At 36.6% G+C, this 26,196-nt stretch overlaps 1 protein-coding gene across 1 annotated transcript in view; it reads right to left on the reverse strand.

The window, feature by feature from the left end:
- Nucleotides 1-26,196, reverse strand: part of FAM117B (family with sequence similarity 117 member B) — a gene marked incomplete at its 3' end in the record, with an annotated part of 85,995 nt that overhangs the window by 31,590 nt on the left and 28,209 nt on the right. Inside the window, exon 2 of the mRNA XM_082658554.1 lies at nt 4,284-4,435. Coding sequence (XP_082514680.1) covers nt 4,284-4,435 — 152 coding nt within the window. The remainder of the gene's footprint in view (nt 1-4,283; nt 4,436-26,196) is intronic.

Genomic DNA, 26,196 nt, shown 5'->3' on the forward strand with positions numbered 1-26,196 from the left:
ATAATAAGGTATCACTTCACACCAGTCAGAATGGCCATCATCAAGAAATCTCCAAACAGTAAATGCTGGAGAGGGTGTGGAGAAAAGGGAACCCTCCTACATTGTTGGTGGGAATGTAAATTGGTACAGCCACTATGGAGAACATAATGGAGGTTCCTTAAAAAACTAAAAATAGAGCTACCATATGATCCAGCAAAACCAATCCTGGGCATATATCTGGAGAAAACCATAATTCAAAAAGATACATGTACCCCAGTGTTCATTGCAGCATACAAGCACTATTTACAATAGCCAGGATATGGAAGCAACCTAAATGTCCATCAATGGAGGAATGGACAAAGAAGACGTGATACATATATGCAATGGAATATTACTCAGCCATGAAAAAAGAATGAAATAATGCCATGTGCACTGACACAGATGGACCTAGAGATTGTCATACTGAGCAAAGTAAGTCAGACAGAGAAAGACAAATATCATATGATATCGCTTATGTGTGGAATCTAAAAAAATGGTGCAAACGAACCTACTTACAAAACAGAGTCACCGATATAGAAAACAAACTTATGGTTACCAAGGGGCATGGGGGGGAGGGAAAAATTGGGAGATTGGGATTGACATATGCACACTACTATATACAAAACATAACTAATAAGAACCTACTATATAGCACAGGGAACTCTACTCAGTACTCTGTAATGACCTATATGGGAAGAGAATCTAAAAAAGAGTGGATATATGTATATGTATAACTGAGTCACATTGCTGTACAGCAGAAACACAACATTAAAAATCAACTATACTCCAATAAAAATTAATTAAAAAAAATAAAAATGGTTAAAGAAAAAAGTATTAGACCAACAAATAAATGCAGGAAGTATGACAATAGAGTTAGAAAATCATCATTTGGAACTACTACAGTAATTGTTGATTCAAGCAAGAATCATCAACGAATGCCAAAACCAATGCATGAAAGCTTGTTGGGGAACAGGATATTTACAGTCTCAAATATTTCCCCACAGACTATGTACATACAGTTACAAAGATAATCTGGTGGGTCAGACTTAACATTACTGACATCGGGCACCTCTTGATGCACATGCACAGAGAGGAACACACAACACATATAGTACTCCTGCCAAAAATGTTATTACTGAATCTAACAGTTTAAAAAACAGATAAACACAGGCTAAGAAGATTCAACAAAAATACTAGCTTGCATTCTTAAAAATATCAATGTCATGAAAGACAAAGAAAAGCTGAGAAACTGTTCCAGATTAAAGGATTCTAAAGAAACATGATATCTAAATGCCACCTGTGCTCCTTCACTGGGTCCTAGCTTACGGGAGAAACTGCTACAGATAACATCATTGGGGAAACTGAAAAAAAATGTGTCTATGTATCACATATTAAATAGTAGCATTGTATCAATGTTAAATCTCCTGAATTTGATAATTACTTTGGTAATAGTTTTTAAGTCTTTGTTCATATACATCCTGAAGTATTTGAGAAGAGTCAGAATTTCTGTAAATTATTAACAATTAGCAAATAATAACAACAGTAATAATAACAATTATATATACACAAAGAAAACAAAATATGCAAAAATGTTTATTGGTAAACATAGGTGAGGAGTATAGGGTGTTCAATCTACTACTCTTGGGACTCTTCTATAAACTTGGGACTTTTTCCCCAAATAAAAATTTTAAAAAATTAGAGAAATTACTAAAGATATTAATTTTAAGTATAAAAATTCAAGGAAAAGCAAAGGAATATAAAAGTCTCCTATAGATTTAAGAACAAATTAAAGATGAGGACAAGAATATTAGTTGGTAAGGTAAAAATAAGCATAAAGAGCAAAAGACAGCTTTGTTAATTTCAGTGATAAGATGTTCAGGCAGGAAAAAATACTCGGCAAAATCATTAATTTTACTTAAACTGCTACTTCAAAAGATAATTGCTTTCTTTGTTCAACTAAGAAGCTGTGCCTTTATTATAAGACACTCAGGTATTAATAAAAAGTAAAATTGAGTTTTAATTAAGCATGTTTCAATTTTGTTCAATTTTACATTGTATACTGGAAAGCTATTATGCACCTTCTAATGTATCAGGCACTAGACTAGGTACTGAAGTTAGAGAGTTTTTATTCTGAAAGAGTTTTTTCTAGGACAGAAGGAATAAATAGCCAATTATAATATGTGATGACTGAGGTTCCCTAAGAAAGGCACCTAATCCAGACCTGGAAGGACAGGGAAAGTAGGTAGGCAAGGTTCTATAGGATCGGGGGAGGCTGCTATAAGCATCAGAGTGTAAGCTGTCCAGGCAAATGGTGGGAAAGCATTCCAAACAAAAGAAAAAAACAGGAACACCAGTCAAGTGGTAGCCAGAGCTAGGTCACAGCAACTTGTCCACAGCTGTGGTCACAGCCACAGCTGGGTCACAGTAACTCGAAAGACTTACTGAACTGCTTCTACAGATCAAGGGGCTCCCAACGGCTTATAAGAATGTATATTCTTACCGGTAAGACAAAATATCTCAACACACTGAACCTGAAACTACAGAGCAAAGAAAGAGGGTTGCAGAAATGTTCAAGGAAATGCACCCATACTAATTTAAACACGACCTGTGGATTAAGCAGAAAGCAAGTAGAGACTGTATTCATTTCCTTTTTTAAAAAAATTTTATATTGGAGCATAGCTAATTAACAATGTTGTGTTAGTTTTTAATTTTATATTGGAGCGTAGCTGATTAACAATATTGTGTACAGCAAAGTGATTCAGTTATACATATACATGTATCTAGTCTTTTTCAAATTCTACTGTATAGCACAGGGAATGCTGCTCAATATTCTGTAATAACCAAAGTGGGAAAAGAATTTGTATTCATTTTCTATACAACGTGTCCTAATCTCAGCAAAGTTACAGATTTTGAATAAATGCAGAGTTCTACAGAACTCTTCGGTTTAAAAAGTCACAATTTCAGAAAAGATTCATTACTTTTAATGAGTATGGACTCTGCATTTTCATTTCCGTAGTTGCAACTGGAGTATAACCCTCAAGGTAATTTCGAATCCCAAGCATCTACCCTAACAATGGGGCTCAGTTTCAAGAGTATCAGAACAGAAAACAAACTAAGTCCACCAGGAACATCTGGAATTCTAGAAACCAGTATGTAAATCCAAAAAACACTGCAAAGTGTATTTACTTGGTCTTGTAAAAGGATATTCTCTCACAAAGTGCTGAGATCAAGCAACCATCAGTGATGTAAATTTGAAGGCTAAATCAAGATGTACCTTAGCTGATTTTCAACAATCAGTATAAAGAGTCTTTTAACTCTTTAAATGATTTTCTTTCTTCACTAGCCATAAAACTTTAACTGTTCTGCTCATTCAGTCCTTTGCAAATATTCCTTGAGTGCTTATTCCATCAGGTACAGTACTAAGTCCTGAGGATGAAAATACAGAAATGAACAAGCCAGACACAGTTTCTGCCTTCATGGGAGCACCATCTAATGAATATGAGAAACATTGAATAAATGACTAGACAAATATTTAATATTTAACTGAGACGCATCATCAACTGGCTCTATGATTTTGGACTTCAGTTTCCTCATCTGTAAGACTAGGAGGTACATCAAATGACCTCTTAAGACTTTTTTAATTAAAACTTTTTATAAATTTAAAAGTACAAAACTTTGCTTCCAGAGTCCCTTTGTCGGATATTTACATTTACAGACTCTACCAGCAATAGCATATAATCCCCATCTTGCAACACACGAAGATTTTTGAGCACAAAAATATAAGGTTGGACGGAAACTAAAGTAATCTTTACTGTAACAGATTTTTAAGTCCAAATTCCGTATATTAAATATCTTGTGATGTTCTGAACTGACTATAAAGAGTAAGTGGGAGGGGAATTCCCTGCCAGTCCAGTGGTTAGGACTCTGCACTTTCACTCTCGGGGCCCAGGTTTGATCCCCAGCTGGGGAACTAAGCCACAGGCAAAAAAAAAAAAAGTAAGTGGGAGAAAAGTATGTGCATATATTATCTGTATGTATCGGAATTACTTTGGGTACTGTTTAAAATGCACATTCCCAAGCCTCAACCAAAACCTACTAGAGAATATGTGAAGGTCAAGCCTGGGGATCTGGACTCTTGATAAGCTTCCCAGATAATGCTAACACACACTAATATTTGACAAATTTGAGCACAGAGTAGAACAAATAATATTATGAAAATGGTTTCAGAGTGAAACACTTCAAGATAAGAACTGTAATAACCCTACCTGTGTGGCCTTGTCCCGCATGCAGGGAGCAGCTTGCCCATGACCATCACGAGGCCAGTGCCCTGCAAGGTACGGCGCAGCAAGTGTATCCAGGGAAGAGGTACGGCGGATGATGCTAGAGGGGCTGGAGGAAGGCGGTCTTGCTTTGTCACCTAGAATTAAGACAAATACATTTATTTTAAAAATAGATTAGGGGCTTCCCTGGTGGTGCAGTGGTTGAGAGTCCGCCTGCCAATGCAGGGGACACGGGTTCGTGCTCCGGTCCGGGAAGATCTCACATGCCACGGAGCGGCTGGGCCCGTGAGCCATGGCCGCTGAGCCTGCGCGTCCGGAGACTGTGCTCCGCAACAGGAGAGGCCACAACAGTGAGAGGCCCGCGTACGCAAAAAAAAAAAAAAAAGAGAGAGAGAGATAAAAATAGATTAGGAAGGAAACAAAGTAGAAACTAAGTAGAGGCTCTCTAACTTAAATACAAAAAGTGAGTAATAAAAAGAATAAGCTCTTGATTCACACAAACTTTGATGAATCTCCAGAGAATTATACTGAGTAAAAATAGTCAATCTCAAATGGTTACCTGCTGTATGACTTCATTTGTACAACATTTTTGAAATGAGGAACTTTTAGAAATGGAAGAAAGATCAGTGGTTGCCAGGGGTCCACTAATAGATAGGGGAGGGAAGGTGAAGTGGCAGGAGAGAAGTAGGTGTTATAAAAGGGCAACATGCAGGACCCTGGTGATAGGGAACTATTCAATATCTTGACTGTGGTGGTGAATATACAAACATACAAAGGAGATTAAGCAGTATAGAATTCAACACACACACACAGAAATAAGTACAACTGAAGAAATCTGAATAAGAGCAGTGGATTGTACAATGTCAAAATACTATAGAGTTCTACAAAATGTTATCAGTGGAGAAAAAAGGGCGAAGTGTACAAAAGATCTCCACATTATTTCTTACAACTACAATCATCTCTACAAAAGAAAAAAAGAAAATAATACAAATGTATATCTATCCATTTAAAAAATGTTCATCTTGGTTTTAAGATTAAGTAGGTATAATATGTAAAATACTCATTTATCGTTATACCACCTATACTCAAAAGGATATAAGGCACCTAAGATAAAGTTACAGGTGAAATTCCATTTTAATTAGCTCTGTAAGGCACATATCTTAATTTTTGTTATAATAAATAGACTGTAAGAAACCATACTAACCAGCCTATAGGAGCTATACTTAAAGCCACATATGCAAATATATTTTCCATTTCAAGCTACAGGATATGTATTTAGATATAAGCCAAAAATAAAAACTAAAAACAAAACAAACAAAAAAGTACTAGAGGTAATGGGAAGTTAGAGGTGATGTATAAAAAAGAGTCTCATATCTCCATTTTTTTTTTTTTTTGGAAGGGAGAAGGCAATAGGCTTAGGTAATTTATGCTTTAAAAATTAAAAAATTAAGGGACTTCCCTGGTGGTCCAGTGGTTAAGACTCCATGCTTCCACTGCAGGGGGCATGGGTTCAATCCCTGGTTGGGGAACTAAGATCCCACATGCCGTGCGGCACAGCCAAAATAATAATAATAAATTAAAATAAAAAATTAAGGGGTTTAAAAATATCAAATATATGCATGAGTAGGATTATATTATAATACTATCACTCTAGCTTTATATGGTAACAAATACCTTGTTCTTCTTAAGGCCATATATGAAAACACTTTATGACACCTCTCTTCTACTTATTTCTTAATAAGGGTCTTATATAGTTACAAGTATAAAAGTTCAGTTGCTGGTTATGTGACCCAAATAACAAAAGATTCAATTCCACCACGATAATACTTTTAGCAGCTGTGTCGCTGATAATCATAAAAGTTGTTTCACAAGATGTTCCTCAGATACATAATTTGCTTTCAAAATGGCACAACTATTTCACTACAACAACGCCTAATTGTTTCAAATGTTAACCATCTCTGCATACAGTCTTCCTCTTATAGTTAAACACAAAATAATTACAGTACATACCCATAAGTTCAAGGAAGCATGTACCCACATTATTAACTGTGACAAGTGAAAAGCAATAAATATACATGTTCACTATTTTTCCTCTAACTAAAAAATTAATCTCTACTGGGACAGTCACAAGAAGATTGTTCTTGGGCACACACAAAAAAAAGCCACACACACTATGTAAACTGGTGTACATTCATTAAAATCAAATTGTTAAAAGCTGTCTGACACTTTTCTTCCCTGACTATAACATTGCTTCAGCCACCCACCAGTGCACTGATAAGATAGATCTTACTAACAGGTCTGATTTCATTTTCAAGATTTTAAATTATCCAAGTGCCGACTTTTCAACCAGGCCTCCTAAGACCATTAGATTTTCTATAACAAAATGGAGAACAGAAAAGTTATACATGGTCACATGTAAAAATACTAAACATTTTCTCTTTTGAACTCCCTTCATTTAGACATTTTTAAGGGTCTGTGAGCCAGCACTAAGCCCTAGAAATTAAAAACACTAAGTTACAGCCTGCCATAAAGAACAGAGTGTACATCTAGCTTGTCATCATTCCACTTCAATCCAAGTTCCCAAAATTGACAAGATTTGGTGCCTAATTATGAGGGAGTTTAAGGGAAGGGAGGGAGCCTCAAAGAGTCAAAGATGACTCAAAGAATCCCAACCTACATGAACAAAGGCTGTATTTACAAGGAAGTCCAGAGGAAGAAACTCATTGACAGCTAACAAGATCCTTCATGATCTGACTTCTCCAGGCTTCCTTTCTTGCCTACACTGCCTCAAATCCCGATCACGCTGAACGACTTGCAGTTCCCAACATGTACCAGACCCTGCATGCCTACAGGCTTTTGCCTCTGCCTACATAATCCTCATATCCCTTTCCTGGGTTTGGCTAATTCGTGTTTAATCTTTCAAACTGCAGTCTGGATGTCTGAACTGAAATTGAAAATTCAGTACAAATGTTTCCTCTGGAAAATCTTACTTGAACAGCCACTCAAACCCCCAAGAAACACATCAACACCTGGGTCAAAAGCCCTCCTGTGTGCTGCCATAGCACGGTTCACTGAAATGGTCTCTTGACTGTCCCAGTGCTCTAGGAGACAGTGAGATTTTGAAGAGCAGGAATTTTACTTCCACCCCCAATTGAATGATTAAAATAATACCTGACATATATGAAGAGAATGACTTCTAATGTTTCTACCAGCAAGGGCAGGTGCATGCAATAAATTCAGATACTCTTTTGTTAACCCAAAGTAAATCAACAAAAACTAATACTGCATGGTATCACTTATATGTAGAATCTTTTTTCAAAAATCAAACTCATAGAAACAGAGAGTAGGAAAAGTGATTGCCAGGGGTATGGGAAAAACAGGGAAAGGCTGATGAAAGGGTATAAAGTTTCAGCTATAAGATGAATAAATAAGGTCTGAGGTGTAAATGTATAACATGGTGACTACAGTTGATAACACTATATTGTGTAAGGGAAATCTGCTAAGAGAGCAGAACTTAAATGTTCTCTCACACAAACAAAAAAAGATAGATATGTGCGGTGATGGATGTGTTAATGAACTAGATGGGAGAAATCTTTTCACAGTGCTTACATATATTAAATCCTTATGAGGTATGCTTTATATATCTTACAATTTTATTTATCAATTATACTTAAACAAAGCTGAGAAAAAGTAAATCAAAACAACAGAAGTTGGGCTTCCCTGGTGGAGCAGTGGTTGAGAGTCCACCTGCCGATGCAGGGGACGCGGGTTTGTGCCCCGGTCCGGGAAGATCCCACATGCTGCGGAGCAGCTGGGCCCGTGAGCCATGGCCGCTGAGCCTGCGCGTCCGGAGCCTGTGCTCCGCAACGGGAGAGGCCACAACAGTGAGAGGCCCGCGTACCGCAAAAACAAACAAACAAAAAAAAAAGCAGAAGTTTAAACTTGACTTTGTTCTTTAAAAATCAAGTCTTAAAAGAAGTTAGCTACAGCTGGGTGTGGCATTAAAAATTTCAGTCAATGCCCTGGGCTCTGGAGTTCAGAACTCCCCAACCATCTGCACCAGTTCAGCTAGTTCCTGGATAACTTCAATGGCAGTAGTAGAGCATCCCAAACCATGGCCCTTAGGTATTACATTACAAAGGTTCTACAGACCTTGTTAGATTTAGGTATTTGCAGAAATTGATCAGGTACTGGCTTAAAAGCTATATTTCTTGCTATCCACAAAGTCATTTAACAAGCAGAAGGGATAAACTAGACATATGCATTTGTTCGGAAAGGGGAAAAAAATCTTTCCTTCTTCATGTATAAAAATGATAAATACTTAGTATAAAGAAAACTAACAGTATTTAAAAAAAAACACACAAAAAATCCCAATAGGCCACCACTCAAGAGATAACCGTTTTAATGAGTATTTATTTTCCAGAAATCTGTCTACACTTACACAGACGTACAATTTTATATAAATGAGGTCCCATTAGGCATGCTATTACTTATTGTTCAGAAAGAAAAAGGGCATGTCGAGGACCTATTGCCACTGTAATAAATATGAATCTACAATACATCACCATTTTTAAAAATTAATTAATTAATTTATTTATTTTGGCTGTGTTGGGTCTTCGTTGCTGCGCACCGGCTTTCTCTAGTTGCGGCAAGTGGGATCTACTCTTTGTTGCGTTGCGTGGGCTTTTCATTGGCGGTGCTTCTCTTGTTGTGGAGCACAGGCTCTAGGCGCACAGGCATCAGTAGCTGCGGCACGTAGGCTCAGTAGTTGTAGCTCACGGGCTCTAGAGCGCAGGCTCAGTACCTGTGGCGCATGGGCTTAGTTGCTCCGCGGCATGTGGGATCTTCCCGTACCAGGGCTCGAACCCGTGTCCCCTGCATTGGCAGGCGGATTCCCAACCACTGCGCCACCAGGTAAGTCCCCACATCACCATTTTTAATAGCTGAATAGTATCCTATTGAATGGATACATCATAACTTAATCCCATATTGATGGACATTTTCAATGGCAGATATATATCCTTTTATGTTTACTTAATTATCTCAATTTTTTTTTCCCCAAAAGGATGTAGTTTATTCACATTCTGGCAAAAACATTTCAGGAATAAAATAAGTGGGTAAAAAGAAGAGCCAAGGGCTTCCCCGGTCCATGTCCCCTGCATTGGCAGGCAGATTTGTAACCACTGCGCCACCAGGGAAGCCCCCTCTGAAGTATATTTTGTCAATTTTTTCCAATCTTCCCAAAGATTAAAAATATCATTTTATTTGCATTTCAATTATTGACTTCTATAATATTAATTTTACTGGCAATTTATATTTCTTTTTTACATTACTAGTATTTTTAAAATATTAATCATAATCTCTTTTCTTAATCTTAAAGAGATCTTTCCTTCTGATGAAGAAAATTTTTTTGGCTGTGCTGTGTGACTTGTAGGAGGGATCTTAGTTCCCCGACCAGGGATTGAACTCAGGTCCTCCACAGTGAAAGCAGCAGTGAAAGCACAGAGTCCCAACCACTGGACCACCAGGAAATTCCCAAGGATCATTTAAATTGTGGGAGATTCCTTTGATTTCATTTTATCTTCCTTTTCTTTTATTAAATTCTAGTAAAATTCAATGTAGCTGATTTTTATCTTAATTAGCACAAACAGTATGATTAAATTCTTATAAAAGTATATGCCTATTCATCCACTGTCTAAACTTCCTCCTCCTACACACACACTTAAAATGTCTCTGGAAAGAAATATAAAAAACCAATGACAACGGCTACTTCCAGAAAGGGGAACTGGATGGCTGGCAGACAGAGGTACAAGGGAGATATTTCACTGTCTTTCTAATTATACCTTTTAAATTTTACATGTGAACTTATTACCTATATTTTAAAAACTCATATTCTTTGATTCAACAACTCTCTATCTAGGCATGTAAACAGAATAATTAAATGTGGAAAAGGGCTTTAAATTCAAAGACATTCATAACATTTGCAATAGTAAATACCATAAATAATATGTCCAAAATTGGAGGTTAAGGAAATGGATGGAAAATATATAATGGAATATTAAAGATATTAAAAACTATGCTTTGAAATGATAAACTTACATGACAACTTATTTATAATCTATTAAGAGAAATATAGGAAAAAAAGTATGTGTTTCCATAATTTATTTCTAACTTCGTATCTTCTTCGGTTATTTCCATGTTTCTTCTTCAGTTAACTTTTCAATTAAGTTTTCAATGAAACATTAACAGATAGCATAATGAATAACTGTTGCAGGCATAACAGTACCAAATTAATAAATTAACCCTAATAAGAACTAAATGATTAATTTAATCAAACTTATTTCCTATAGACATGGTATCAGAAAAGGTCTAGGCATTTAAAAATCTAATTAAATTTAAAAATCTAATTTACAATAGCCAGGACATGGAAGCAACCTACATGTTCATCGACAGAGGAATAGATAAAGAAGATGTGGCACATATATACAATGGAATATTACTCAGCCATAAAAAAGAATGAAATAATGCCATTTTTAGCAACATGGATGGACCTAGAGATTGTCATACTGAGTGAAGTAAGGCAGACACAGAAAAGACAAATACCATATGATATTGCTTGTATGTGGAATCTTAAAAAAGGGTACAAATGAACTTATCTACAAAACAGAAATAGAGTTACAGATGTAGGAAACAAACTTATGGTTACTGGGAGTAAGTGGGGGAGAGGGATAAACTGGAAGATTGGGATTGACATATACACATTACTATATATAAAATAGATAACTAATAAGGACCTACTGTATAACACAGGGAACTCTACTCAATACTCTGTAATGGCCTATATGGGAAAAAGAATCTAAAAGAGTGGATATATGTATATGTATAACTGAGTCACTTTGCTGTACAGCAGAAACTAACACAACATTAAAAATCAACTACATGCCAACAAAATTTTTTTAAAAAATCTATTTAGTAATTATTCTTTTGTTAAACATGAGGTTTAATTTACGTAAAATTAACCCTTTTTTAGTGTACAATTTTGAAGAGTTTTGAAAAATAAATATACCCATTTAATCACCATTACAGTCAAGATCTAGAATATTGCCATTACCCTAAAATGATTCCTCATGCTCCTTTGATGTCAACCTCTCCACCCTTGGGCCAAGGTAAACTCTGACCTGCTCTCTTGTCAGAGGTAAGTTTTGCCTTTTTTAAAATGTCATATAAATGTAATCATATAGTATATACTCTTTTGTGTCTGACTTCTTTCACTCAGTACAATGCCTGTGAGATTCATCCTTTTGTGTATTAGCAGTTCATTCCTTTCTACTATTGCTGAAGAGTACTTCATTGAATGGAAATACATGATGGTTACTTTTTTTTTTTTTTTTTTGTGGTACACGGGCCTCTCACTGTTGTGGCCTCTCCCGTTGCAGAGCACAGGCTCCGGACGCGCAGGCTCAGTGGCCATGGCCCACGGGCCCAGCCGCTCTGCAACATGTGGGATCTTCCCGGACCGGGGCACAAACCCGTGTCCCCTGCATCGGCAGGCGGACTCTCAACCACTGTGCCACCAGGGAAGCCCCATGATGGTTACTTTTATGTCAACTTGACTGGGCCATGGGGTGCCCAGATAGGTGGTTAAACATTATTCTGGGTGTGTCTGGGAGGGTGTTTCTGGATGAGACTAATATTTGAATTGCTGGACTAAGTAAAGCAGATTGCCCTCCCCAACATGTATAAGCCTCATCCAATTCACAGGAGACCTGAATAGAAAAAGGTTGGGTAAGGGAAAATCTGCTCTCTCCCTGCATGACTGCCTTCAAGCCAGGACACTGGTCTTCTGCCTTCAGACTCAGACTCAGACTCAGACTCAGCACCAGTTCTCCTGGTTCTCAGGCCTTTGGACTCAGACTGGAACTATATCACTGACACTTCTGGGTTTCCAGCTTGCAGACTGTGGATGGTGGCACTTCTCAACCTCCATAACCACGTGAGCCAATTCCTTATAATAAATCCCTAACTATCTATCTACCTACCTATCTCTCTATCTAATGTGTCAATAGGATGTAAATATATATTGATATATATATATGATACATACAATATACACTGTATATCCTATCAGTTATGTTTCTCTGGAGAACCCAGACAAATGCAATATACTACAATTTGGTTATCCAATTGCCTGTTGATGGACATTTGGGTTGCTTCCTGTGTTTCACTATTAAAAATAAAGCATTCCTGGACAAGTCTTTTTGTTGATATATGTTTCCACTTCTCTTGGAGAAATAGTGGAAATGCTGGGTCAAAGGATAGCAGGGTCTCACTTTTTATTTCACTGCCAAAATGTTTTCCAAACTGGTTGTACCATTTTACATTCCAACCAAGAGCACATAAGAGTTGCAGTTACTCACATCAACATTTAGTATTGTGAGGTTTTTTTCCATTTTAGTTATTCTAGTAAATGTGTAAAGGTATCTCACTGTGGCTTTAAATTACATTTCCCCAATGACTAATGAGATTGAGCACTTTTAAGTGCTTTTTGGCCGTTCATATGTCTTCTTTGGTGAGGTGTCTGATCAAATCCATTGTCCCTTTTTTAATTTGGTGATTTGTCTCAAACTGGACTCATGTATTCTGGATGCAAGTCCTTTGTCAAATATATGTATGTGAGCATTTGTGCCTAGTCTGAGGTGTGTTTTAATTTTAATAATGTTTTCTGAAAAGCAATTTTTAATTTCAATATTATACAATTTATCAACTACTTCTATTAGTAGTTTGTGTGTTAATAGTTCTTTGTGTCTTAAGAAATCTTTGCCTACCCCAAGATCAAGAAGATTTGCTCCTATGTTTTCTTCCAGACATTTACCAATTTTAGCTTTCAAATTTAGATCTTTGATCCATTTAGATTTCATTTTTGTGTATAGTTTGAGGAAAGGGCCAAAGATTACCCCCTCTACCATCTGTTTCAGAACCATCTGTTGAAACTTTACTGAAATGTGTGGGCTATTTCTAGATGTTCTGTTCTACTGATCTCTCTGTTCACAGGCAGTAGAGTATAAGCTTGTCAACTGTAATTATTATTTTTCACTATTGTTTTGACTATTTGCGTTTCAACATAAATTTTAGGTCTTTGCATTTTCATGTAAATTTTAGGTTTAATAATAAAAAATATATGTATACATATTTTTTCGTATAAATTTTAGGACCAGAATGGCAGTTATGAGAGCTGAATCCTTGGTTTGCTCTGATCTTATGAGTGTAAGATATTAGCTGTAGGCTTACATTATACATTTATATATAATATAATAAAGCTGTCTTTTGTTCCAAAGTTCTCTTCTAGTCCTAGTTTCCTGAGAGTTTTTAACAGGAAAAGATGATGAATTTTGTCAAATACATGTTCTGCATAAACTGAGATAATCACGGTTTTCCTTCTTTGCTCTTAGATAACAGGCTGAAATACAGTTGATTCTCATTACTCATGGTAGTTATGTTCTGTAAAGTTGTCGAGAACTCTGAAACAACTGCTCCTGGGAGAAATACAGGGTTAGATCCCTGAAAGCTTCTGATCACGTTTTCATCAACCAATCAATACATAAACTTGTTTTATGTGTGTTCTGTTTAAAGACGCCTTATTTAATATATATGACTGATTCATTAACATTGAAATCATGGCCAACAGCACTATAATTCAGGCCTGAACAAAATTTATCTAATGTATATTTTCTCCGTAAGACACATAATCATCTTCTTGTGTTTAGGAACAATAGACAGCACTTCAGCACTACAGTTGAAAGCCATTTTAAAGAAAAAAATCAACAAAAGGAAAAAATGAGAAAAATATGGCACTAAATAGACTGTGAAAAGGGTACTTGTTTACAGTATGAGAGCTGAAAGAAAGCAGAGTGCTTTGTTCGACCCCACTTGAGAATGTACACGTTGGGCCACTCAAACTTCTCATGAATGTCTGTGAGTGATTGCACAAATATCGTGAGTTTTGATTTTGGAATTACAAATAAATTTTCACTAGTGGGAACATTTTCAAATATGGATTTGCAAATAATAAGGATTGATCGTATATAGCTAGGTTTGGGGTTTTTTTTTTTTTACTGCTAAACCAAACTTGTACATTTGGCAGAAATTCCACTTAGTCATGATCTATCATCGTCATATTTACATTTATATTGCTGGATCAACTTGCTGTATTTTGTTAAAGAGTTTTGTATTTGTATTCATGAAGGATATTGTCATGTACTTTTCTTACAATGTATTTGTATGGCTTTGGTATTGGGGTAATAATACCTCATGAAATGAGTTGGGAAATGTTATCTTCTATTTTCTGGAAATGTTTAAGGGCAGTTAGTATTATTTATTTCTTAAAAGTTTGATGGAATTCACCATTGAAGCCATCTGGCCTAGAATTTTCTTTATGAGAAGGTTTTAAATTATGAATTCAATTTCTTCAGTAAATATAGGGATAAAGGGACATTCAGATTTTCAATTTTATCTTGTGTCAGCTTTGGTGGTCTCTTTTAAGGAATTTGTCTACTTCCTCTAAGTTGTTGAATTTACTGGCATAAAGTCCACAATGATCCTTTACTATGCTTTTAATTTATGTAGTATCTGTAGTAATATCCCCTCTTTCATTCCTGGCATTGGTAATTTGTATCTTTTTTTCCCTTAATCAATCAAACTAAAGGCTTATCATTTTTATTTATCTTTTCAAAGAACCAGATTTTGATTTCACTGATTTTCTCTATTTAGCAGTTTTCTAAATTCACTGATTTCTGCTCTTATCTTTATTTCCTTCCTTCTACTTACCTTGGGTTTAATTTGCTCATCTTATTCTATCTTTTTAAGGTAGAAGCTTAGAAAATTATTGACTTTAGACTTTTCTTCCTTTCTAATATAAAGCATCTTTCAAAGCTATACATTTCCCTTAGCTATATCCCCCAAAATTTATGGTATGTTTTCATTACCACTCAGTTCAAAATATTTTTTAATTTCTCTTGTGATTCTTTGCCCCTTGGATTATTTAGAAATGTTTTTTAATTTCCAAATGTTTTGGAGAGTTTCCATATATCTTTCTGTTACTGATTTCTAATTTCACTCTCTTTTGATAAGAGAACATATTCTATATGATTTCATTCCTATTAAAGTTAATAAGACTTATTTTATGTCTCAGCATATGGTTTATCTTAGTGAATGTTCCATGTGCAGTGGAAAAGAATGTGTACTATGCTGTTGCTGAGTGCTCTAAAAATGCAAATTAGGTTATATTTGTTGATAATGTTGCTTAAGTCTTCTAACCGCTTACTAATTTTCTGTCTACCTGTACTATTAGTTCTGGGAAAGGAATGTTGACCTCCATTTCATGAATTTTGAAGCTTACTAATGAAAGCATACGCTTAGAATATACCTTCTTGATGAACTGACCCCCTTGCCATTATGAAATGTCCCTTTTTCCCTTATTTTTATGTCTACTTTAAATAGTAATCAGTACTCCAGCTTTCTTATGTTCAGTTTTGTACAGTACATGTTTTTCCATCATTTTACTTTTAACCTACCTGTTTCTTTATAAAGTCTTTAGCCCACATATCCGGATCTTGCTCTTTCCTAAATCCAGTCTGACAATCTGCATTTTAATTAGTGCTTAGACCACTTAATATTGATATAGTCATAGCAATCTACCATCCTGCTATTTTCTATTTGTCCCACCTGTTTTATTTTCTTTTTCCCTCTTTTCCTAAGTAATTTTGGCTTGAGTATTTTTAGTGACTCATATACTCTATTGATACATTAGCTATACTTCTTTTACTTTTTGCTTGGTTGCTCTAGGGTTTCACAAAGTGCATCTTATCACAGTCTACCTTCAAATAAAATTACATCACTTTACATATAACATAAGACTCTTAGGAAGGCGATGCTTTCATTGCTGCCTCCTGTCCTTTGAGCTTCTGCTGTCGTATATTTTATGTATACATTTAATATTAATATATGTTGTTACTATTTAGCTTTAACCAATTATCTTCTAAATAAATGATGACAAAAAAGTCTTTTATTTACTCATTTACTATTTCTGGTGTTCTTTATTCCCTTGTGTAAATACAAGTTTTGATCTGTTATCATCTTCTTTCCACATGAAGAACTGCCTTCAATATTTCTCGTAGTTCAAATTTGCTGGCAAAGAATTCTCTCAGATTTTGATGTGTGAAAAAGTATTTGGCCTTCATTTTGAGGGATATTTTTGCTGGGTATAAAATTCTATCTGGGTTTACAGTTTTATCTTTTAGTACTTTAACGATATCATTCCATTATGTTCTGTAATATATTATTGATATTTCAAGCAAGAAATCTGCTATCTCTTGTTTTTTTTTTTGCGGTACGCGGGCCTCTCACTGCTGTGGCCTCTCCCGTTGCAGAGCACAGGCTCCAGACGTGCAGGTTCAGTGGCTATGGCTCACAGGCTCAGCCGCTCCGCGGCACGTGGGATCTTCCCGGACCAGGGCACGAACCCATGTCCCCTACATCAGCAGGCGGACTCTCAACCACTATGCCACCAGGGAAGCCCTATCATTTTTTGTTCCTCTGTACTAAAATATTTTTTCCTAGCTGCTTTAAAATTTTTTTTCTCTAACACTGGTTTTCAGCCATTTAACTATGATGTGCCTTAGTATGGTCATCTTTGTGTTTATTCTGCTTGAAATTATTGAACCTCTTGGATTGGTAGGTTTACAGTATTTATAAAGTTAGGAAATTTTTCAGTCACTATCACTTTAAACTTTTTTTTTTTGCCCTCCCCCTTCTTCTGGGAGTAGAATTAGACCCACACTGTCTCCTAGATCACAAAAGTTCTGTACAGTTTTTTTTTTTTAGTTGTTCTTTTCTCTGTGTTTAATTTTTGGGTAGTTTCTTGCTATATCTTCAAGTTCATTGATCTTTTCCTCATCAGATAAGAAACCGCTGTTATCTCCTGTTAATCACAATCAGTGAATTTTTCATTTATTGTGTTTCTCATCTCTGCAAATTACATTGTTTTTAATATTTTCATTTTCTTCTCATTACATTCATATTTTCTTTTAAATCTCTGAGCATTCTGATCATATTTATAATGCCCATTTAAAAGTTTTTGTCTGCTAAGTCTATCATCTTTGTTATTCTTAGCCTGTTTTCGCTGCCTTAAGTTCTCCTGGTGTTCACATTTTCCTGATTCTAGTAATTTTTTATTGCAAGCTGTACACAGTGTTATACATTTAAGTGTCTGGATTTTGTTATTTTCTTTCTTTTTTTTGTGTGTGTGTGTTACGCGGGCTTCTCACTGCTGTGGCCTCTCCGGCTGCGGAGCACAGGTTCCGGACGCGCAGGCTCAGCAGCCATGGCCCACGGGCCCAGCCGCTCCGCAGCATGTGGGATCCTCCCGGACCGGGGCACGAACCTGCGTCCCCTGCATCAGCAGACGGACCCCCAACCACTGTGCCACCAGGGAAGCCCCTGTTATTTTCTTTTAAAGATTGTTGAGCTTTGTTTTGAAAGTCACTTAAGTAATTTGTGGATCAGCTTGATCTTTGAAGTCTGCTATAAGTTTTAGGAAAGATTGGGGGTAGACATTACTTCAGGCTAGTTTACTCCTACTACTAAGGCATGGACATTTGGGGGTCTCTACTGAACATACTGGATGGTCAAAAAAGGTCTCACCACTCTGGTCAGTGCTTGAGCAACTCCCCAGCTCTAGAAATTACTCAACTTGTGGCTCCTCAGGCAATCCCTGCCCAGCTTCAGAGAGTTCCATTCTATATACACACACTCTACACACTTGTTTAGCAAAGGCTAAAGGAAATCCCTATGCAGATTTCTAGAACTTTTTTCTACTGAGCTTCCTCTCCTCTGCAACTCTGTGCAGCAATTTTCAGCCACTTCAACCTCTCTGAACTACAGTCTCTCTCTCTCCAATTAAACAAGACACCATGCCCTGAGATACCCACTGCCTGCACCATGATCTGAAATGTGTCTTTTAGCAGAAATCCAGGGCAATTATAGCACTCACCTTACCTGTTTCCTTTTTCTTAGGAATCACATTCCCACACTGCCTGTTGTCCAATATCTAAAAATAGGTATTTGATATCCTGTGTCCAATTTTCTAATTGTTTACCATAAGAGGTTAAGTTCAGAAACTGTTTCTCCTCATGGCAAGAAGTAGAAGTCATTTCATGTCCAAGTAATCATACTTTAAACTCAAGTGATTCCTGATGTATCATCCAGGACTATAAACAAATCTTTTTTTTTTAATTAATTAATTTATTTATTTATTTATTTATTTATTTATTTATTTATTTATTTATGGCTGTGTTGGGTCTTTGTTTCTGTGCGAGGGCTTTCTCAAGTTGCGGCAAGCGGAGGCCACTCCTCATCGCGGTGCGCGGGCCTCTCACTATCACGGCCTCTCTTGTTGCGGAGCACAGACTCCAGACGCGCAGGCTCAGTAATTGTGGCTCACGGGGCTAGTTGCTCCGCGGATGTGGGATCTTCCCAGACCAGGGCTCGAACCCGTGTCCCCTGTATTGGCAGGCAGATTCTGAACCACTGCGCCACCAGGGAAACCCCTAAACAAATCTTTTGCTTAGCAAGTTGCCTTATGCATGGAACAGCTTTTAATGCATATAGAATTACATAATGAGGAAAAAATGAAAATGAAAAATAATAAAGAAAAAATGAAAAACCTAAATAAAATAAGCATTTGTTGAGCAATTAATATACATCAGGCACTGTGCTAATTGCTACCATGTATTACCTCATTTAAACTATACAATAATGCTCTGAGATAGAGATACTCAATTCATAGATTCAATAAATCTTTATTAAGCATCTATTATGAGCCCAGACTCTTCTAGGTACTGGTGATATAGTAGTGAACACAAAAGTCAAAATGCACAATCTTTAGGAGTTTATTATTAATCCCACCCTCTAGATGAGGAAACTGAGGTTTAGAAAAGTTAAGTAACTTACTACCATTACACAATAAGAACCAGAGCCAAGACCTGAGTGTAGATCTCTTTAAAACTAGACTGGCAGTCTCTCCAATCAGGAAACTTGCACAAGCCTCTTAGATAGCTTCATCCACAGAGAGCAGACAGCAGAAGCAAGAAGAACTACAATCCTACAGCCTGTGGAACAAAAACCACATTCACAGAAAGATAGACAAGATGAAATGGCAGAGCGCTATGTACCAGATGAAGGAACAAGATAAAACCCCAGATAAACAACTACATAAAGTGGAGATAGGCAACCTTCCAGAAAAACAATTCAGAATAATGACAGTGAAGATGATCCAGGACCTCGGAAAAAGAATGGAGGAAAAGGTCAAGAAAATGAAAGAAATGTTTAACAAAGACCTAGAAGAATTAAAGAACAAACAAACAGAGATGAACAATACAATAACTGAAATGAAAACTACACTCCAAGGAATCAATAGCAGAATAACTGAGGCAGAAGAAAGGATAAGTGACCTGGAAGACAGAATGGTGGAATTCACTGCTGCGGAACAGAAATAAAGAAAAAAGAATGAAAAGAAATGAAGACAGCCTAAGAGACCTCTGGGACAACATTAAAGGCAACAACAGTCGCATTTTAGGGGTCCCAGAAGGAGAAGAGAGAGAGAAAGGACCAGAGAAAATGTTTGAAGAGATTATAGTCAAAAACTTCCCTAAAAAAAAAAAAAAAGAAAAGAAAAAAAAACACTTCCCTAACATGGGAAAGGAAATAGCACCCAAGTCCAGGAAGTGCAGAGAGTCCCATACAGGATAAACCCAAAGAGAAACATGCCGAGACACGCAGTAATCAAACTGGCAAAAATTAGAGACAAAGAAAAATTACTGAAAGCAGCAAGGGAAAAACAACAAATAACATACAAGGGAACTCCCATAAGGTTAACAGCTGATTTCTCAGCAGAAACTCTACAAGCCAGAAGGGAGTGGCATGATATACTTAAAGTGATGAAAGGGAAGAAACTACAACCAAGATTACTCTACCCAGCAAGGATCTCATTCAGATTTGATGGAGAAATCAAAAGCTTTACAGACAAGCAAAAGCTAAGAGAAATCAGCACCACCAAACCAGCTCTACAACAAATGCTAAAGGAACTTCTCTAAGTGGGAAACACAAGAGAAGAAAAGGACCTACAAAAACAAACCCAAACCAATTAAGAAAATGGTAATAGGAACATACATATCGATAGTTACCTTAAACGTGAATGGATTAAATGCTCCAACCAAAAGACACAGGCTTGCTGAATGGATACAAAAACAAGACCCATATATATGCTGTCTACAAGAGACCCACTTCACACCTAGGGACACATTCAGACTGAAAGTGAGGGGATGGCAAAAGATATTCCATGCAAATGGAAATCAAAAGAAAGCTGGAATAGCAATACTCATATCAGAAAAAACAGACTTTAAAATAAAGACAATTAGAAGAGACAAAGAAGGACACTAAATAATGATCAAGGGATCAACCCAAGGAGAAGATATAACAAATATATATGCACCCAACATAGGAGCACCTAATACATAAAGCAACTGCTAACAACTATAAAAGAGGAAATCGACAGTAACACAATAATAGTGGGGCATTTTAACACCTCACTTACACCATTGGACAGATCATCCAAAATGAAAATAAATAAGGAAACAGTAGCTTTAAATGACACAACAGACCAGATAGATTTAATTGATATTTATAGGACATTCCATCCAAAAACAGCAGATTACACTTTCTTCTCAAGTGCGCTCGGAACATTCTCCTGGATAGATCACATCTTGGGTCACAAATCAAGCCTCAGTAAATTTAAGAAAATTGAAATCATATCAAGCATCTTTTCTGACCACAACGCTATGAGATTAGAAATGAATTACAGGGGAAAAAATGTAAAAAACACAAACACATGGAGGCTAAACAATACGTTACTAAATAACTAAGAGATCACTGAAAAAATCAAAGAGGAAATAAAAAAAAACCTAGAGACAAATGACAACGAAAACATGATGATCCAAAGCCTATGGGATGCAGCAAAAGCACTTCTAAGAGGAAAGTTTATAGCTATACAAGCCTACCTCAAGAAACAGGAAAAATCTCAAATAAACAATCTAACCTTACACCTAAAGGAACTAGAGAAAGAAGAACAAACAAAACTCAAAGTTAGCAGAAGGAAAGAAATCATAAAGATCAGAGCAGAAATAAATGAAATAGAAACAAACAAAACAATAGCAAAGATCAATAAAACTAAAAGCTGGTTCTTTGAGAAGAAAAACAAAATTGATATATAATTAGCCAGACTCATCAAGAAAAAGAGGGAGAGGACTCAAATCAATAAAATTGTAAATGAAAAAGGAGAAGTTACAACAGACACCACAGAAATACAAAGCATCCTAAGAGACTACTACAAGCAACTCTATGCCAATAAAATGGACAACCTGGAAGAAGTGGACGAATTCTTAGAAAGGCATAACCTTCCAACACTGAACCAGGAAGAAATAGAAAATAGGAACAGACCAATCACAAGTAATGAAATTGAAACTGTGACTTAAAATCTTCCAACAAACAAAAGTCCAGGAGCAGATGGCTTCACAGGTGAATTCTATCAAACATTTAAAGAAGAGCTAATACCCATCCTTCTCAAACTCTTCCAAGAAACTGCAGAGGAAGGAACACTCCCAAACTCATTCTGTGAGGCCACCATCACCCTGATACCAAAACCAGACAAAGATACTACAAAAAAAGAAAATTACAGACCAATATCACTGAGGAATATAGATGCAAAAATCCTCAACAAAATACTAGCAAACAGAATCCAACAACACATTAAAAGGACCATATAGCATGATCAAGTGGGATTTATCCCAGGGATGCAAGGATTCCTCAATATATGTAAACCAATCAATGTAATAAACCATATTAATAAATTGAAGAATAAAAACCATATGATCATCTCAATAGATGCAGAAAAAGCTTTTGACAAAATTCAACACCCATTTATGATAAAAACTCTCCAGAAAGTGGGCATAGAGGGAACCTACCTCAACAGAATAAAGGCCATATACAAAAAAAAAAAAAAAAAAAACTAGACTGTGAGCAAGATCTAAACTCTCACACTGAAAGGCATCTCACAGAACTCACAGCCTAGTGAGAAATAAAGATAATTAAGTACATACAACATAGTAGATAAATACTAGAAGATAGGACCTAATCAAACTTATAAGCATTTGCACAGCAGAGGAAACCATAAGCAAGACAAAAAGATAACCTATGGACTGGGAGAAAATATTTGCAAACAATGTGACTGACAAGGGATTAATTTCCAAAATATACAAACAGCTCATATAAACTCAATCACCAAAAAAAAAAAAAACCTTAATCAAAAAATGGGCAGAAGACCTAAATAGATATTTCTTCAAAGAAAACATACAGATGACCAAAAGGTACATGAAAAGATGCTCAACAATGCTAATTATTAGAGAAATGCAAATCAAAGTACAATGAGGTATCACCTCACACCGGTCAGAATGACCATCATTAAAAAGTCTACAAATAACAAACACTGGAGAGGGTGTGGAGAAAAGGGAACCCTCCTACACTGTTGGTGAGAATGAAAATTGGTGCAGTCACTATGGAAAACAGTATGGAGATTCATTAAAAAACTAAAATAGAGTTACTGTATGATCCAGCAATCCCACTCCCGGGCACATATCCAGAGAAAACTATGATTTGAAAGATACATGCACCCCAATGTTCATAGCAGCACTACTTACAATAGCCAAGACATGGAAGCAACCTAAATGTCCATTGACAGATGAATGGGTAAAGAAGATGTGGTATATATACATAATACTACTACTACTCAGCCAGGAAATAAATGTCATTTGCAGCAACATGGATGGACCTAGAGATTATCATACTAAGTGAAGTCAGAAAGAGAGAGACAAATACCATATGGTATCACTTATATGTGAAATCTAAAATATCACACAAATGAACTTATTCACAAAACAGAAACAGACCCACAGACACAGAAAACAAACTTACCAAAGGGGAGAGGAGGTGGGGGAGGGATAAATTAGGAGTTTGGAATTAGTAGATACAAACTACTATATATAAAATAGATAAGCAACAAAGTTCTACTGTGTAGCACAGGAAACTATATTCAGTATCCTGTAATAAACCATAATGGAAAAGAATATGAAAAGAATATATATACACATATATATAGATATACGTGTAACTGAATCAATTTGCTGTACACCAGAAACTAACACAACATTGTAAATCAACTATTACTTCAATTAAAAAAAAAAATACGAGAAGAGTGGTAGGTCCACAGTGTTAAGAGGTCACAGGGCACCTCACACATTTTGCTGTAAGCAGCAAAAAGAAACCTGTTGGCACCTTCAACTCTTTGCTTAGAAATCTCCTTAGCTAGATCACCCAGTTCATTAGGCAGTTCCTACTTTCCACACTACTAATGTCAAGAGTGTTGCTAAATTTCTGTCTCAACATAACAAGGATCCCCCCCCTTCCTCCAGTTTCAACAATACCTTTCTCATTTCCTTTTGAGCCCTCACCTACAGCTTCCTCCAAGTCCGAATTTATAGTCTGTTCAAGGCAATTTCTCCATCATTCACAGAATTTTCCAACCTCCACCCACTGCCTGGTTCCAAAGTCACTCCCACATTTTTACATATTTGTTATGGCAGCACCCACTTGGAGGTACCAAGATCTGCTACATAACAAATTACTTTAAAACTTAATGCCTTAACACAACAAACATCTCACAGGTTCTGTGGGTCAGAAATCCAGCTGTGATTTAACTGGGTGTCTCTGACTCAGGGTCTCTCACAAGGATGCAATCAAGGCATCAGCTGGGGCTGCAGTTACCAAGGCTCAAGTAGAGGAGGATGTGCTTCCAAGCTCATTCATACAGCTAAGAGCAGACCTCAGGTCCTTGCTGGATACTGTTAGCAAGAGACATCAAGTTTCTTGCCACTTGAGCCTCCCTATAGGACTACTAAAATATAGCAAGTTGCTACCCCAACAAACAGAGCACGTGAGTGAGGAAGAGCAAGGTGCAAATGAAAATCTTTTGTTAACCTAATCTCAGAAGTGACATCCCATCACTTTTGCTGTATTCTTTTGTTAGAATTGAGTTAACAGGTCCAGCTCACACTCAAGGTGAGGATATTATACAAGGGCAGGAAAACCAAGAAGTGGGACCAACTGGGAGCCATCTCAGAGGCTGCCTACCTACAAGAGGTCTTACCTATAAGAGATCTGACCATGGTACTAGTGATCACAAATTAGGATACCCAAGGGGAGAGGAAATATCTAGAAGATCAGAGGTTTTGTGAAAAAGGTGGCATTTTATCCAACTCTTAAAAATGGGAATTTGATAGTGATGGAACAAGGAAAGGACATGCCAAAAGAACAAAAAAGACTGGTGAAATACAGCTCAAGGACCTAAATGCACATTATAATGGCTGAAACAAAAGGACCATGTAACATGACCATGAATTGACCAGAGAAGGTCTTGAATGCTCTGCCAAGTATTTTATCCTGAAGGCAATAAGGGAAATGACATAATCGGATTTGCATTTTAGAAGAAATTTTTTGACAGCAGTATGGATGTAAAAGAAGACCTATCAAGTGACTATTGCAATAATCTAAGTAAGCAAGGCAACCAGAATCAACGAACATGAAATATTTCAGAGCTACTCAAGAGGTCAGCAGTACTGGGTCCTCTTCAGGGTGTCTGTGTGTGTTGTGTTCATGTTGAAGGGAAGGGGACCAAAAGTGCAGCAGAATGGATAGAGTTCAGAGTTTGCAACTATACATACTCTGTTCAAATCCAACTCCATCCGTTGTACTGCCAACTGGTTAAGTTCCTTAACTGTTCTAAACCTCTCTTAGTGCACCTGTAAAATAAATAGGTTTGTTGTGAGGACTAAGTGAGAATATTTATGTACACAGCCCAGACATAGTAAATGTCATCTAGCATTATGATGATTTCCCCAAGTTTCAGGCTTAGGCAACCAGGATATAATTCAGTTTTGAACTCACGGAGTTTGATACAGCTGTAGGATATTAAATTGAGACTTAAGAGACAGTTTTACACTCTAGTGTGTGCATAAGAATGTATCTAGAGTTCTGTTCCAGAAGCAGAAATTTAGAAGTGATCTGTGTATAAACAGGTTAAAGCCATTGATGCATGAACAACTGATGAAGCCTAAGAGAAGTGGGTACTGAATGGAATCTTAGGAAACAAGAACATTTCAGGGTCTTGCAAAGAGAAATTTGGGGAAAAGGCTGCCTCTGGATTACTATGAGGATCAAATAGAAAAAAAAATACATAAAACACCTAGCATGTAGAGGACACTGTACTCCCTTTCAAGAGCCATGTCAGTAAAGTCAACAGGCAGAAGTCACACCATATAGTCTGAAACATGAACAGGAAGTGAGAAGTTAGACATGACTCTTTAAAGAAGGTTCCTCGTGAAGGAATAGAAAGTAAAAGCTTTAAGAAATGGAGTAGAAGGTATAATTGGCCTTTAATTCATCACCCTAAAGCAGGTACTAGCAACTTTTTTACACTAAAGTCAAGTCCAAAATAAACAGTAAGAGGAAATGCTTTGTAATGAAGCAAGGACTTAGCCCTCTAGCATTCACGACATCAGCCAGCTGTTACCAAAGTTTATGCTACCTTAGTTCAGAAGCATGCCAAGGCTCCTTTCTGGGATTCCACTGCAGTCTTATACTTTTCTTGCAAACAATTTTTATAAAAAACTAAAATAAACAGATCCTTTTGTAACCAATAAACACATGTCAATATTAGTCTTCAAAGAGCGACAAT

The sequence above is a fragment of the Grampus griseus genome, assembly GCF_964374135.1.
Source record: "Grampus griseus genome assembly, chromosome: 7".
NCBI lineage: Eukaryota > Metazoa > Chordata > Mammalia > Artiodactyla > Delphinidae > Grampus > Grampus griseus.